This window comes from Amblyomma mixtum, chromosome 7 (assembly GCF_055824585.1).
Source record: "Amblyomma mixtum isolate Tamu chromosome 7, ASM5582458v1, whole genome shotgun sequence".
In the NCBI taxonomy this organism is placed as follows: Eukaryota; Metazoa; Arthropoda; class Arachnida; order Ixodida; family Ixodidae; genus Amblyomma; species Amblyomma mixtum.
The window spans coordinates 164,864-180,455 of record NC_143018.1 but is presented as its reverse complement, the minus strand read 5'-3'; the positions used below and the strand labels follow the sequence as shown (position 1 = coordinate 180,455).

At 47.6% G+C, this 15,592-nt stretch overlaps 1 protein-coding gene across 2 annotated transcripts in view; it reads right to left on the bottom strand.

The window, feature by feature from the left end:
- LOC149334775 (histone-lysine N-methyltransferase SUV39H2-like) overlaps positions 1 to 15,592 on the bottom strand; it is a 59,815-nt gene that overhangs the window by 23,688 nt on the left and 20,535 nt on the right. For both annotated transcript variants that reach the window (XM_089551397.1, XM_089551398.1), the window contains 3 exons: positions 12,509 to 12,751; positions 9,307 to 9,540; positions 4,485 to 4,586 (listed from right to left, as the gene is read on the bottom strand). In XM_089551397.1, coding sequence (XP_089407523.1) covers positions 4,485 to 4,586; positions 9,307 to 9,540; positions 12,509 to 12,751 — 579 coding nt within the window. The remainder of the gene's footprint in view (positions 1 to 4,484; positions 4,587 to 9,306; positions 9,541 to 12,508; positions 12,752 to 15,592) is intronic.

The following is a 15,592-nucleotide window of genomic DNA, read 5'->3' as shown; positions in this document are numbered from 1 at the left end:
TCGCGGCGACCAAAATGGTAATCCGTTCTTAGTTGCGCTTGTCGCTAGCACAGCTGTCTCCTTTAAATGTAATTGTTCTGTTGGGCTGAAGCTTGTAAAACAAAGCTGTCATCAGCATTACATATCTCCTGTGCCGAGTAGCTCTCTAGGTATTGCTGCAGGGCACCGCTTCGCCAGGTCGCACACATTTCTGTGTCCATTTCTCTCGCTTCACCGGACAACACCCGGAAGACAAGGTTATGTTGGTCCCTAAAGCGGTGGAACCATCCTTCAGAGAAGACAAAATCTTGCACATTCAGGCGCAGGGCGAAATCAGCCGCCTTCGCCATTATAATTGAGCCGCTCCGTGGTATATTTCCACTTCTCATTTCTTTCACCCATGTGATGACAGCGGCTTTAACCTCAGGGTACTTTGCTAATCGTAGCCTTTTTCTGCTGCTGGCAAAATCTGTTTTGTAAACATCTTCAATGGCCTTTCTATTGCGGAAGTACGTCGACAATGTGCTTGGCGGAATCCCATACTTCTTCGAGATTTACACTTTGCTGGCCTTCCCTTCGTCCACTCCATGTAAAATCACCCCTTTCTCCTTCACCATCTTGGCGCAGTACTTTGCACGCATACACATCTCGTGCACACAAGCTCACAGCAAGCGACATGCAAAACTAGTGCTCACAAGTCACAGCACAAAAAAACGTTGTGAGGACTCTTATGCTGTGCTTATGAGTTGACGCGATAGAGTATGCCGTTTGGTGCATCATCTGATGGTGATGTGACTGCTTAGGTTTTTTTTTCACCCGTGTCTTCGCCAGTTGCTTTTCGAGGTGTGCCCCGCCGTCGAGGTTCACACCCCGCGTTGGACGTTGCGGGGTGTGAACCTCGCATACATTTCAGCGAGTTTCCTGCAGCAAATTTTCTTCAAAACTCTCTGCAAAATACTTGCATAAAAAGTGCATAAGTGCTCAAGGAATTGTTTTACATGAAATTAAATGACACATCTAGAATCGGCGCACAAAAATACATGTGCCCTGAAAGTTTCATAACTATGAATAAATTAATAAAATTTTCATTTCAAGACCAGTGCCCCCCTTAAGTCCGATTTCGCCATCTGTGTCTGAAGCCTGCCTGACCTTGATAACCGAGCATCGAACCGCAACTGAAGAGAGAACCAAAGAGCTCGTGCACCTAATTCGCATATGGCCTAACTGCGCTAAATCGCCTGCCATTTTTTGGTGCTGGGAGTACTGGGAAGTTCCCCAATAAAGGGTTTGTCTCAGTGTGCTAAGCCAGCCTGCCCTTCTGTCATCCAGGACATTGTGCGTGCCTGTCATCACACTTGGTGGAAGTGCTGGAGCACTGAGTCATCATGCCCCTGAAGATGGAGTCTTCCAACCAGACATCAGTGCTGGTGTTTCAGCAACGCCATAGGCCACGTGCTTTCCATGGCACACAGCACCATCTGACTGTGTGCTGGCGCTCAACAACAGATGGGATGGGATGACCAGACAAAGCTCAACTTTGGTATGTCTTCCTTGCACCAGATGGCCCCCCATAAACCAAGACACCTCCTTAACAGCACAGCATGAATTCAAGACGGAGCTTCTGCAGGCATTCACAGGTGCCAGCCGGAAAGAAAGATATGAGGTTCTCCTCCAGCTCAGGGTCCAACTCCTGAATGAGTCTGTCCTTGTGTATGTGGAAGAATAAAGCGTCTCTTTCACTGCACCAAATCCTACCAGGCCCATGAAATGAATGTGAAATTCCTAATATGCAACATCAGTGAGCAACTTCCGGCCGGTCTCACAAGTAACCCGCTCAAAACTGTCGCTGAATTCACCAAAGTGCCATCTACCATCGACACCTGAACCCTCTAATGCAACCGAATGCTTCCAGTTCTCTCAGCAAACCATCCAGACACTGCACAGTTGCAAGAGTGCAGTACAAGGACGTGAGCCACCAACCATGAAGTGACTAAAGTAGAACAGTGCTGATGGTACGTTTTCTCAAAAATGCATGAAAAAACTTATTATTGAAAGAAAACATATGATCCACCCACTAAGATTCTGAAAAATGTGGCTACGAATGAAGTACAAAGACATTTATTTACGCTTTCACTTCCTGGAAAGGCACTTGGCGCAAGATCTAAACAGCTGTTACAGTGCTTCTAGACTTCAGTTGTAGCTGTGCCGTCTTAGGTAACGCGAAAGAAACTCAGCAATGTATCCAGGCCGGCGACAGCAAGAGTGAAAGTAACCAAGACCTTCACAGCCAGAATTCAGCGTTAACACAAGAGGAAGCAAGAAAAAGCACACACACAAGCACTAAGTAGAAGAAAGGAACCAGGAGGATGCTGAACTGAAAATTCCTCTTCAGTGCTTGTGCGTGTGCCTTATGTCCTTGTATATAGCGCTGAATTCTACCAATGAAGCCACTCTAACTCGTCCAGTTCAGCACCCTCTTCGCTGTCATCATCGTCGTTTTTGAATGCTTCACCCCACCGCATGAATGCGCTGGGGAGAAGCCACTCTTGCAGGTAACTGTGGCTGCGCTTTGGTTGCCTTGCGTCGTGCTCCCAGCTCTTGCGCATCATCGTTTTCAAATGCTCTGCCCCTTATGCACTGAAATATCGCAGAAAAGCCACCCTGTCGGCTGACTGCCACTGGTCTGCTGATAATGCATGCCACCACGTTCAAACAGCTTGCATGTTTGTTGCTTTCGGACAACCACTAAATATATCATACTAGTATCAGAATTGGCGAAATTTTGAATTTACTTACACATGAACAAGGAACATACCAATGAGATTTTACTGCAAATGGCTGTACAGTCACTTGTCTTGGTGGATGCAGGAGCAGACTGCAGTTAAACCTGAATGTAACGTACAGCGAATTCCTTGATATTGTCACGAGGAAGGCAGCTGCAGACGTAGAAGGGGACCTCAGAGAGGCCCAGTTTAATCCCAGAAACCTAACACTGCCCGAGTACTCCTCATGCGACTGTGCCCACTTCATCGTCCTCATGGCTCAGCGTGGAGATGGTGCGGGTCAGGTGTGTGGCAATATAACGACGTTTAATTCCCCAACGCCACCCCCCATTGAAGCGCGTGCAATTGAGACCTCCATGTAACGAACGAGTTGACCTCGATATAATGAACTTGCTATGCCGACTGTCTGTTTTCTGAGTTATGAAATTTGGCAGAAGAGTTTCACGACGATAAAGCACGAACTGACATCACAGGAATGCCAATAACCGCAACGGGCAACACCATTTGACACAACGCATCGTGCCCCAGCACTGTAGGCGCATCACCGCAGCGTTGGCTTTTGGAACGTCGTACCACGTAGCACTACAAGAGTTCATGCCCAAAAGCAGCAAACCATGACAGGGCAGAACAAAAACGCAATGGCACGAGCAGCAGCTGGTCTACGGCTGTGGCACAATCATGCACACTCTCCTCTAGCTTGGCCACGGTGCTCCCACCCAACCCCACCGCAAGCCATGGCAGTCACGCTATCAGCGCAATCGTGGAACGTCTCTCCGTGCTTATGACTTCAAGTAATGGGGTTTCCTGTAAACATTTTCAAGGTGATTTCACCTACACTTATTTCTTAATCTCCTTTCCGTTGTTCTGCATTGCCCTTTTAGGTCTTGTAAAAAGGGCATGTAACGAAAACCTGGATGTAACGAAAAATCCTAGACTTCTGGTTTGGTTTATGGGGTTTAACGTCCCAAAGCTACTAAGGCTATGAGACGCAAATCCTGGACTTCTTTTTTTCAACTTCATTATATCCATGTTTAGCTGTACACTGTTACCACATTGTTACTCTGCACCGCAAGAAAGTGACGATTATTAGAGATGGCCACTAAACCCACACCCCAGGAGGTCGCTCCATTACGCCGCTACAATGATGCACCACACAAGTAATAATCAACGGATATAATCATCCTACAAGCTTTATAGTCCTGCAACATAGTTCTCATGATAGTGATCTTAGACATGGGATTCCTGACCGAGCACATTCAGTGATCACTGACCTTAAGTTCAAGTCTATCACGTTTACAACGACTGATGCCATAACCTCAAATACTACCCCTTAACATCGCACAGCCCTGGTGTGCTTGACAAAGTTAGCATCCTACCCTCTTCGGACACCTGGGCCTACACAAGTGTCAAGACTGCTATTGCAGCCGAAGGTATCATCAAGGGGAACACGCAGTTGCTACTTAAGTGTGGAATCGGCCTCGCAAGAGGCAGTGCCCATTTGCAGAATGGACAAGACAGAGTGCGAGGAAGAACTTTAGTCCAAGATACCCTCACCATTACAAAGGGGCAACTGCTGTTATCGTGACAATGTCCAAAATGCATTCACCGTTACCAGTCTAGCAACAGCACCACTGAGCCCTACAAATGTTAAACATTAAAATAAAAAAATTAAAAACTGAACTCGCATAAAGTGCATGTGAGCATGATCCCATAGAGACTTACTTGGCCGAGGTACTCCATGACGAATATGCCTTTGCTTATGCGCTGGTCTGTCCGGACCCCCCAGCCACGTCCATTTGTTGTCCTGAAGATGGTCAGTGGTATCTACAAAAGGAAAACGGGTCTGGTGTTCAACTCAATGTTATGCCAGGCAGATGCCTAGGTGGGCACAAAACATAGTCAAGCGCTTCTCCTGACAGCAAAATTGGCGCTGCAGTAAGACATTTCGCACAGACACAGCACATGTCCTCTGCTACTGGTGCTGCTACATACTGCCACCAAGCCAGGCTTATTAGTTTGGTTTATGCGGGTTTAACGCGCCCAAAGCACTGACAACGTTGTGGCAGACACGTGGCACTGCAGCAATAAGCATTCACTGGGTGAGCAAACTCTCAAGATCAACCATTAACTGCCACTTGCCAGGATGGCAGGGTGGGCGCGCTGCCTATCTAGTGTCCGGTACGAACTCAACGTTGCAGACGCCAAGCCATGTATGGTTGCCCTATACCCATAGCTTTCGCTCTCTAACCAGGTTCAGTAGTAGTTAAACAGCAGCTGATTTACTTCGTCAACATTTCCGATTCCGCTCTCTATGGGACGCCGTTTCGCGACCGCAGCTGGCGCCACGCCACCAGCTTTACCGGAAAGCTCGATCTATAGCACAATTGCTGGCTGTCAAAGAAAGCTGCTTAAGTATCGCTTCTTCACCAGCACAGTCATGATTACGCTGTCTGTACGCAGCAGAATTTACCATAATCACTCCTCGCTGTTGTGCTAAGCACCGCTGGTGACGGTGTTATCAGGCCATTGTAAAGCGTCAGCGCTTCATCGCTGATCGTAGATAACAGGATGAGACAATGCAGCGTACCCAATGTGTTTCGGATCTCTACCTTTCACTCTTTCAGGATGTGTGTTCACTCCACACTGTCACGCTAAGCACCACCGGTTATGGCGTTATCGGGCCATCGCAGAGCGTCGTCGCTGATAGTAGAACACCAGTCGCTGATAATAGAACACCAGGATGTGACAATGCAGCGTACCCAGTGTGCTTCGGATCTCTTCCTTTCGCTGCCTTTTAGTGCTTTTAGCCTAAGAGTTGCACAAATCAAAATATTTCGCATTTGGCGCCCAACAAACCTCCCCTGGCCGTGGTAGCGGGACAGCGCAACCCACTAAAAATGGCGCCGGGCTGCAAGCGGCCCATGCCGCCAGCCAACCAAAAGTTGCCATTTTGGTCACATGATTTGAAAAACCAGTAGCAGATAGTGATGCAAAATTATCAGGAAATTGACTATCGATAGTATCGACAGTTTTTTTGAAACTATCGATAATGTAAAACAAACTATCGATAGTACAGTGTAGTCCACTTATAACGATACCAGATATAACGATATATCGGTTATAACGATCAAATTATTTAGATTTATCAATTTTCCCATTGCCCCTATGTAAAAATAAACCACATATAACGATACGATTATCAGCGATATATCGGATACAACGATAGAATTTTGACCGCCTGGAAAGTATTTACTAGGAAATTTCGTATGAATGTTTGCAAAAAAAATAAAATTATTTGAAGAGAATGACGGGAAAAGTGCCGCAAATAGACCGTTGTGGAGAAATCCGCAAGGAGGCGATGCATGCGGCCTTTGGAAGTAAGCGCCATCATCATCGCAATCGCTGGAGAGAGAAGGTGGTGAGAAGGGGAGCGTTTGCTTGGCCGCCAGTCCGTTGGCCACCGCCGTGCCGTGCAAAGGGTGCGGCCGTATCGCTATCGCCACGATCGCACGATTGTACGTGGAAGATGGCGCCGACTAAGCGGACGGCGATCTCTCTCGAGGTGAAGCACCAGATTCACAAGGATTTCCGGCAGGGCTACAAGGTAGGAAGCCTCACTATAAAGTATGGGCTTTCGCAGTCGACTATTTCGACCATAATCATGGCTGTAGATGTCCTCGAGAAGGCCGGCTCCAGCGGCCACGACGACCAACGAAAGAGGGTTAGAGACCCTTTGTACAGAGATATCGAAGAGAGTCTCTACCAGTGGTTCCTGAACGCTCGCAACCAGAATGTTCCGATCACAGGACCGATTGTGTCTGCAAAGGCGAAGACATTCGCTTTGCTTCTGGGACGTGAAAACTTCGAGCCCGGCGGAGGATGGATCCAGAGGTTCAAGGATCGCCACGGCATTGTTTATAAAAGCGTGGTCGGGGAGGCTGCCTCGCTGGACGTGTCGGCGAAAGACGAGTGGCTGGCGACAAAACTGCCTGAGCTGTTGGAGCGCTATGAGGAAAAGAACATTTTCAATGGGGACGAGACAGCGTTGTTCTACGAAATGCTGCCTTCAAGGACGCACGCGCTCAAAGGGAACCCGTGCATCGGTGGAAAGCACAGCAAGGTCCGAGTGACAGTGTTTTTGTGCGCTAGCATGGATGGTAGCGAGTGTCTCAAGCCGTTTGTGATTGGGAAATCCAAGAGGCCCCACTGCTTCAGGAACCAACATATTCCAGTCCGCTATCGGAATAATAAGAAAGCGTGGATGACTCGTGACCTGTTTCAGGAATGGCTGCTCGAGTTTGACGGCGCAATGGAACGAAAGAAGAGGAAAGTTGTCCTACTCCTCGACAATTGCTCTGCACACAGCGTCAGCGTGAAGCTGACGTCTGTTGAGTTGGTCTTCCTGCCTCCGAACACCACGGCAGGTCTGCAGCCCATGGACGCAGGCGTAATTGCCAATTTCAAGGCCCTCTACAGACGTCGCATGCTCGAATGGCTGATCTTAAAAATAGACCGCTCGATATCGCCAGAGCATGCTTCCGGGCCTCCTCACCTGAAGGTGAGCTTGATCGAAGCGGTGCGGTTTGTGTATGGTGCGTGGTACGAGGTGAAGCAGTCCACAATCAAGAACTGCTTTAGAAAAGCAGGCTTCGTGCGTCCCGACTGTGCGGTCTCGGAAGGGACAGATGACTTGCTCCCCAAAACTGCCGATGTGGGTGCACTCTGGAATCATGTTGCCGCTTCCGACAACGCCGGCGGAGCGCTCTTAGACGACTTTTTGAACGCTGACAACGCTGCTGCTTCGTGTGAGGAATTCACCGATGAGGCCATTGCCGAGGAGCAGCTATTGCGACAAAAAGCGGCATCGAGCGATGATGAAAAAAGTGATGACGATGACGGCAGCATTGACAACGATGGCAGTGACACCATCATGCCAGCTCCAATGTCTTCACGAAGTGCCTTACAGTCCATCCAGTCGCTGATAGGCTTTATGCATGGTACAGGACTGCCGCACATGTACGCGCAGCAACTAGAGACGATGCATACGGAAATAATTAAGCTTCAGCTGCCGCTCAAGCAAGCGCGGATTTCACTTTTTTAAGCGTGATTAACCTATTTATTCTCTTTATATGTACAGCAATAAAGTGCTCAGTGTTCTTTAGTGACTAGCTTTGTTCTATCCGACTGAATCATCGCTGGCAAGTAGGTAAGTCTGCATGCACGGGAAAATGCATGCGTGCTCTCGTTTGCTTTTTTTGCTTTTTTTTTGGCGGTCCAGATATAACGATAATCGGTTATAACGATCGAATTTTCCCGTTTTTTCAATATCGTTATAAGTAGATTGCACTGTACTATCGACAGCAGAATCGATAGTATTGCTATTGATAGCAAAATTATTGATAGTGCGACTGTCGATAATGTGACTGTCTATAGTAAGACTATCAATAGTAACATTATTGATAGTAACACTATTGATATTATACATTTGTTGGCCAGCGATATAGCCAAAACATTTGCGATACCTGACTGGTTCCATAGTCTTATGAGGCTTTATGTCCCAAAGAGGCTCAAGCTATGACGGATGCCGTAGTGGAGGTCTCCGGATAAATTTGGACCAGCTGTGGTTCTTTAACGTGCACTAGCATTGCACAGTACACAGGCCTTTTACCTCCATCGAAATAGAGCCACTGTGGCCCTGGACCAAACTCGTGTCTTTCTAGTCAGCAGCCAAGTACCATAACCCCCATGCCACCACGGCGGCATTTGCGGTAACTGACTACCAGCAATACTCAATTCATGCATTTATGAAATATCTTCTGGACCAATGAAATATTTAATTCTGCAGTAAAAGACTCGGAGTATAATAAGGGAGTTATTACTCACTGACATCCACCCAAGCACAGCCATACGACTACAAAAGAAAGCTGTACAGCTCTCAGAAACTTTGCCGTCATAATTAACTGAGTTGGTAGAGCGACTGCTCCGGTAATGCTCTGGTCCTGGGTTCAAAGCTCGGACCAGGACGAATTTTTCTCCAATTGCGAAGTTTCTGAGAAAGCTATATAGCTTTCCTTTGTAGCCGTATGGCTGTGCTTGGGTGAATGTCAATGAGTAATTACTCCCTTATTACAAATCTACTCCACCTTGGAGGATTCCCCTAAAACATTCGATTAACACTGTTCCCACTTCAACTTATTGATCAATTCGCCCTCACCCTAACACAAGCTTGCTGTCCCAGTTAGCTCAGTCGGTAGAGTGACTGCTCCGGTGAAGCGGTGGTCCCGGGTTCAAACCCCGGACCAGGACGAATTTTTCTTTAACTGCAAAGTTTCTGAGAAAGCTGTATAGCCTTCCCTTGTAGTGCCCAGGAAGAGGCGGCAAGACAGTATGAAGGAAGATCTATAGGTGAAGAAGCTCTAGAGGGAGTGACTTATTTAGAGACCATCAAAAACAGCGACCTCATACAAAAACGGAACAAAGCTGCAAAGAGGAAGTATTTTACAGTGTGTGAGCATAACAAGCAAGGCCAAGAGAAATGGCAGACCTTGCAGCCTCGCTGGACAACACGGTTGGGGCAGCTGATGTCGCACTTGCAGTAGCGGTTGCACTCAAAGATGGGGCTGCCAAAGGGGACACAGAGCGTGCCGTTGGCCGTATAGGCAAACTTGACCTCGTTGAATGCCGGGCAACAGCCCTTGCGGCCCTGGTAGCAGTCCTCACAGCTGCAGCCCATTTTGGGGTCATCGGGGAACTCCACGCCTGGTCCCGGCAGAAAGTCCTGCATCGAGAATTGCACAAGCAGACACTGTTGTCAGACTTCTGTAAAGGTAGTTCACTACTCCCGGCTACCCAACCACACGGCAGTTGAACACGGAGGCCACGGAACAATAGGAATGGCTTAACGCCCTCTGGTCATTTTTGTGGCACGGCTGCTGGGCAAAAGCAGCGCAGCGTACAGCAGTGTGCTCAAGGGTTCTAGCCCCATTGCTCAGACACGGCTGTCCCCCAGAAGAAACCCTCAGCTGGATGTTTTAGACGCAAGCTTCACAGCACTACACAGCCTGCTGGAATACAATGTTGCAGGGCAGCACATACCGTAAAAACCCGCGTATAATACGAGGTTTTTTTCCCATAATTAGCGTCCTAAATTTCTGCCTCGTACTATTTGCAGATCCGAACAAAAATTTTCGAAGTTGCTCGAAGTTTTGGTTTCGTTTTTGCGGCGTGGCTACGGCTTGGCTTTGCTATTGGCGCGTGGCTACGGCTTGGCTTCGTTACTCTCGACAAACGACGTCACGACGTCGTTTCTTTGTTGATCCGTTGGGTGCGCCGCGGGGTCGCGGTGTGCCGTGTGCCTGTTGACAACGCACGTGCTCGCATGTAAGGCACGCTTCGTGAAGTGGATATTGTTTTGGGGAGCACGATGTCAGGGTCTCGAAAACAGTACCTGGCTGCTTTCAAGCGAAAAGTGATTTTAGTTGCGGAGAACATCGGCAACGGTGCGGCCGGGAGGCAGTTTGCTGTTGTCGAAGGAAGCATTCGTGGATGGCCACAACATAAAGAAGCCCCTTTCGCGTGCAGCGGAACACGACGAAGCTTTCGCGGCCGCTTGATGATTGTGTAAACAAACCGTTCAAGGACACAATCAAGCGATGCTACGCAGAGTGGATGCGCTCAGGTGAGCCTGCAGTGACGCCAACCGGGCGGCCGAAGCGGGCTTAAGAAGCTTGGCATCTCGAACGCCCTCGATAGCACGGAAGATGAGTACATTTGGGATGATTTGTCGGACAAAGAAATGTCCGAAGAAAGCGCTACTGAAGAAGAAAGTGATTGAAGTGGAGTGCGGAATGCGATTTGAATAAATATTTAGTTTTCTATGAGCTTGCGTCACTCGTATTATACGCGGGTAAAACTTTTTTTCCCATTTCGCGTCTCTAAAACTTCACCTCGTATTATATTCGGGTTCGTATTATACGCGGGTTTTTACGGTACACTCTATAGCGCTAGACCAGAAATGGCAAAAATCACAAAATCTTCAAGCAGTGAACTGCATTTCTCATGAAATACGAGCCTCCTAATACACAAAACAAGCTACTGATTATTAATTACATGCATAAAGACGATGCTGGCATCACTTTACAAAAAAAAAAAATACCAGCCGGATGCAGATAGCGCACGGTGTCTTCTCTACCTGTTTTGCCATTTGCAATAAATGCCATCCTCCTCCATCAAAAACAGCAGAGAGATCATGGCATTCAACTAAGGCAGGGGTTCCCAAACTGGGTGTCGCAGGCTGCTTTTGTGGATTCTGCGAGCACCCACACTGGCTAGTCATCCTATTCAAAACACTTCTTGCAGGTACGTGCGGACCAGGCGTGGCTTGTTAAAACTAATTTCCTCACATGTCAGGGCCAAGCGTTGGCAGCTGGAGCATTACACCTGACATCATTTTGCAATCAAGTTCACTACATCTTTGTCTGCCTTCATTTGCACATCTATTTGTCGTTGGCAGGTAGCGCCACGTGTACATGTGTATGGCGACTGAAGGTGTGGGCTGCATCGTGGTCCCCATGGGTGTTGCCGTCGGCACCGCAGCAAAGTTTTGCCACTGGTGAGCATGTTTACGCCAAGAAGCCAGTATCTGCCCTGCAGTATCTTCCCTCCTGCTTGCACCGGACCCACCTGCATTCCTTCTTCTAAACAGCTCGTGACTGAAACAGTCTTCCCACAAGTGCCACCCTTCATACAAACCCGGACCATTTCAAGAAAGCCATCAAGACAATAATTTATTAACGCCAGGTTGTTATTCCAACCCTTATGTAAAGCCCTCCCCAAGGGCCCTTGAGATATCTGAAATAAAAAATAAAAAACACTGAGACTGCCTGTGCGAGCACTGACATGAAGCATGGAGGTGGGGCTCCCTTGGCACACAGTGAAGACTCTTGGGGTTCCTTGACGCAAAAAAGACTGAGAACCCATGAGAATGTTTAAAGAGTTCATCTAAAGAGTCAGCATAACACTAGCTGCTTGTGCACAATACTAGTGGCGCATCTTTGTGATGTTCATCATCATCATCAGCCTGACTACACCCACTGCAGGGCAAAGGCCTCTCCCATGTCTCTCCAATTAACCCTGTCATTTTCCAGTTGCCGCCACTGTATCCCCGCAAACTTCTTAATCTCATCCGCCCACCTAACTTTCTGCCGTCCCCTGCTACGTTTGCTTTCACTTGGAATCCACTCCGTCACCCTTAAGGACAGCGGTTATCTTGCCTTCGCATTACATGCCCTGCCCAAGCCCATTTCTTCCTCTTGATTTCAACTAAGATGTCATTAACCCGCGTTTGTTCCCTCACCCACTCCGCCCTCTTCCGATCTCTTAATGTTACACCTATCATTTTCCTTTCCATAGCTCGCTGCGTTGTTCTTAACTTAAGCTTGACCGCAATGACTGCATAGCACGTAAAACTTGACAGACACAAATGGTTAAGCAGCAGGATGTTCCACCACATGGACTCGCTACTCTTGAACTGATTCATAATAGCACTGTGAGAAGTGTTCAACAAGTTCTGGGTACGGACCCTTTTCATTCCTGTCACACTAAACTGAAAGTCTCCAATCTCCTCTCTCTCACGTCACCACACTGGTGTCTTGCATGCAGCAGGTAAAGTCTCAGAACAGCAGAAGGCAAAGCAGAGGAATACCACAACCAGTGAGCTTGCGACAAAGCCGAGAGAACCAGATTACCTTGATGTAGACGAAGCCAGTCGGTGGCGCTTCCTGGTCAACGTGGTTTTCGACGCGCAGCAGGGGCTTGGTGCTGCAGGTGTCGTATGCGCCAGAAGCCACCTGGATGTAGAGCTCCCAGAAGCGGATTGTCTTGGCCAACTCCTGCCTCTCCTCGACAAGCCGACAAAATGACTCCCATGACCCAAAAACCTTCGACACCCGCACCATCTGCGCTGACCGATTCGTCGACAGTTTCAGGACCTGTAATGTGCCACCAATTCTGTTGCACTTACGCATGGTCAAGAGCAAGACACCCTTAACCTCCGGGACATAGCAAATAAAACAAAAATTTCCGGAATGGCTTAGTGGGAAAATCGATATCTTTGTTTCCCGCACGTTGTCCACCACAGAAAAGTATATTTCATCACAACTGGCAGACTCTTAACACTGATGTGAGCTCAATTCTAACAGAAGTGCCCATCAGCACAAGGCTTTTTCTGCACATATAAAAGAGTGTGTCCGATACGAAGGCAACAAAAGTTACGTCAATGAGAAGCTCTTGATGACTACATTAAATCACTTCCATTCTTCGATAATCGGCTTCACTAGGTGTATAGTTTACTGTTTATTTCATTATCCCATGAAGTCTGCCATTTTGCTTTGTTTTCCGGTTCAGATTTCAGGACATCATTATGTGGAATACTTTCTTGTTGTATTTTTGCATTTCGGGCTGCTGCAACAATGCATCAGCTTTATCATTGCCGCTGATTCCCACGTGGCTAGGAACCCAGCAAAAATTAATTATTTGTCCTTGTGCTTCTGCTTTTATTACATTATATATTATGTCTCATATGATGGATTGAATTGAGTTTCTGGTGTGCAGTGCAGTGATTACACTCATTAAGTCAGTGAAGATAATGTTATTTGAAATGTTTTCCTTTATTATTTTTCCTAGAAGCTACAGCCACAACCATGGCGCAACAATCTGCAGAAAAAATTGATGCACACTGAGGCAGCCCAGCTACTTTTTCCCATTTCCCTTGTACTGCCACACTCCCAACGTAGTGGTGTTTAAGAACCATCTGTGTGAAAATCCAGGTAATTTTCGCATTTTTCATTTACTGCGAAAAACTCGTCGAATATATTCCTGTGCGGTTTGCTTTTTGTGAATGTCATCATCATCACCATCAGCCTGTCCACTGCAAGGCAAAAGCCTCTCCCATGTCTCTCCAATTAGGTAACCCTCCCTTGTCAGCTGCAGCCAACATATCCTTGCAAACTTCTCACCCCGTGCTGTGTGCTGTTTGCTGCACTTAGGTGCATTGAGGTGCACGCACACCATGGACGGCAGCAGTCGCTCGAAAAGCTTTTTTTTTTTTTAGCTCCGCAAAATAAAATGCCTTTTCTGTGTTTCTTATCCGAAGGCTTCACAGCATAGTACGCGAGCTTAATGATCCCTGGGGAAGCGGATCTGTTCGTGGCGCCCGTCCTCCGACTGTAGAGGAAACCGAAACCAATGGGCCCCTGCTATATTATTTACACTTATAAGCATGTCATTTGCATATTATGGGTGTGGCCTCTCTTGATCAGCCAAGACTTCCCATATGTGAAGACCAGCACACACCATGGAAGCCTTCGTTGATGTGTGGCATTGGCATTGCCGTTCCATTTTTCATGTTGCTTGCCCTTCCTGCTTGGACCAAAAAGGTCTGAGTATATCATGTAAATAAAAAAAATAGTTTTCATCGACAGTGGCGATCATCTGACCAACCTTAACAGGCTCCTTCAAAAGTTAACTAGCATTTGGAGCGGCACTTGGATTTCCTCTGCTGTTCCGCGCTTGTAAATCGAGGCGCATCAAAAACGAAACCACGCGGGCATGCAGAGCGCACAGACGCGAAGCGCCATGATATACCGAAACTCATCTGGCCGCCTGTGGCGCCACTGTGTATTGATTTTCTTCGCTTACAACATTCAGGTTGTCTTTTGTCAGTCTTCCTTGTGTGATAAAAGCGCACTATTGGTTTCAAAACAAAGCTTACTTCAGTATTCAACCGCGTAGCCTTCGTTTGTCAGCCTCAGTGATTCGGGGCTTCTCGTGTCCCAGTGTTGCTAGACCCATTGGTTCTAGCAACACTGTCTTGTCCTATGACGTCACCACGCTTGTACTTGCAAGTTTGGCCTGTGGCGGCGATACCTGTATTTTGGTTCTTGCTCTCTTCTACATTGCAAGAGCTTTGTTGTCAGTATAAGTGGCGTTTTTGTAATCAGGAGGAGGTAATTTATCGATACAAGCCAACTTCAATTTCTCCTCAGCGTCCCTTTAAAGGGCAACTGACGTCACACAGTACAAAGGCCTCTAGCATTTCTCCTCCATCAGAGATTCCTGGAAGCTGTGCCCCTAAACACTCTCAATGCCTGCAGAGGCGAGCCCACTAGTCCACATGCGACTGCCGGTGTTGTAGTCTTGCCTCATCCAACCATGTATTTCAACCGTGCCGCTAATATGCCATGGCCTCCCTACTGCGTTACTGCTGTCGGCTTCCACATACGTATAATCTACAGTGGAGCGCTTGCAATATCTGTCCACTACAGACAAAGCATTTCAGCCAGGGAACTTCACCATACCAAAAAATGTGCCAGCTGTGATGATATTTGTACTGCATGATGAGGGATCATGAGCAGCAAACGCAAAGCTTGTTGAGACTGTGAAGGGAAGGATGCACGAGGAAATTACCGGCACGATGAACCGAGTGTGGAAGGCTCAAATCAGCACCAGTCTATTTGTGTACTTAAAGGTGCACTGAAGAGGATTCTGAACATGTCTTTTTGCCGCGGGAACTCGATCCACACGTTCCTAGCATTCTTAGAAACAGTGACTTATTGCCCTGTGTGGCCGATTTCCCCAATTAAAACGAATTAACGTCCGGCTCCCGCCTTTTTTTTTTTAATTCTGCCTCGTACGGTGGGCGGAGTCGACCAACGCGTGGAGCGCCTTTCACCCAGTCCCGTGGAGGCTTTGCTTTCGCTTTATTTTGTTTTTTAGTTTTCTGTGAATAAATAGTTTCATTCGCAGATAATATAGCCGCAAAATAAGCCCGC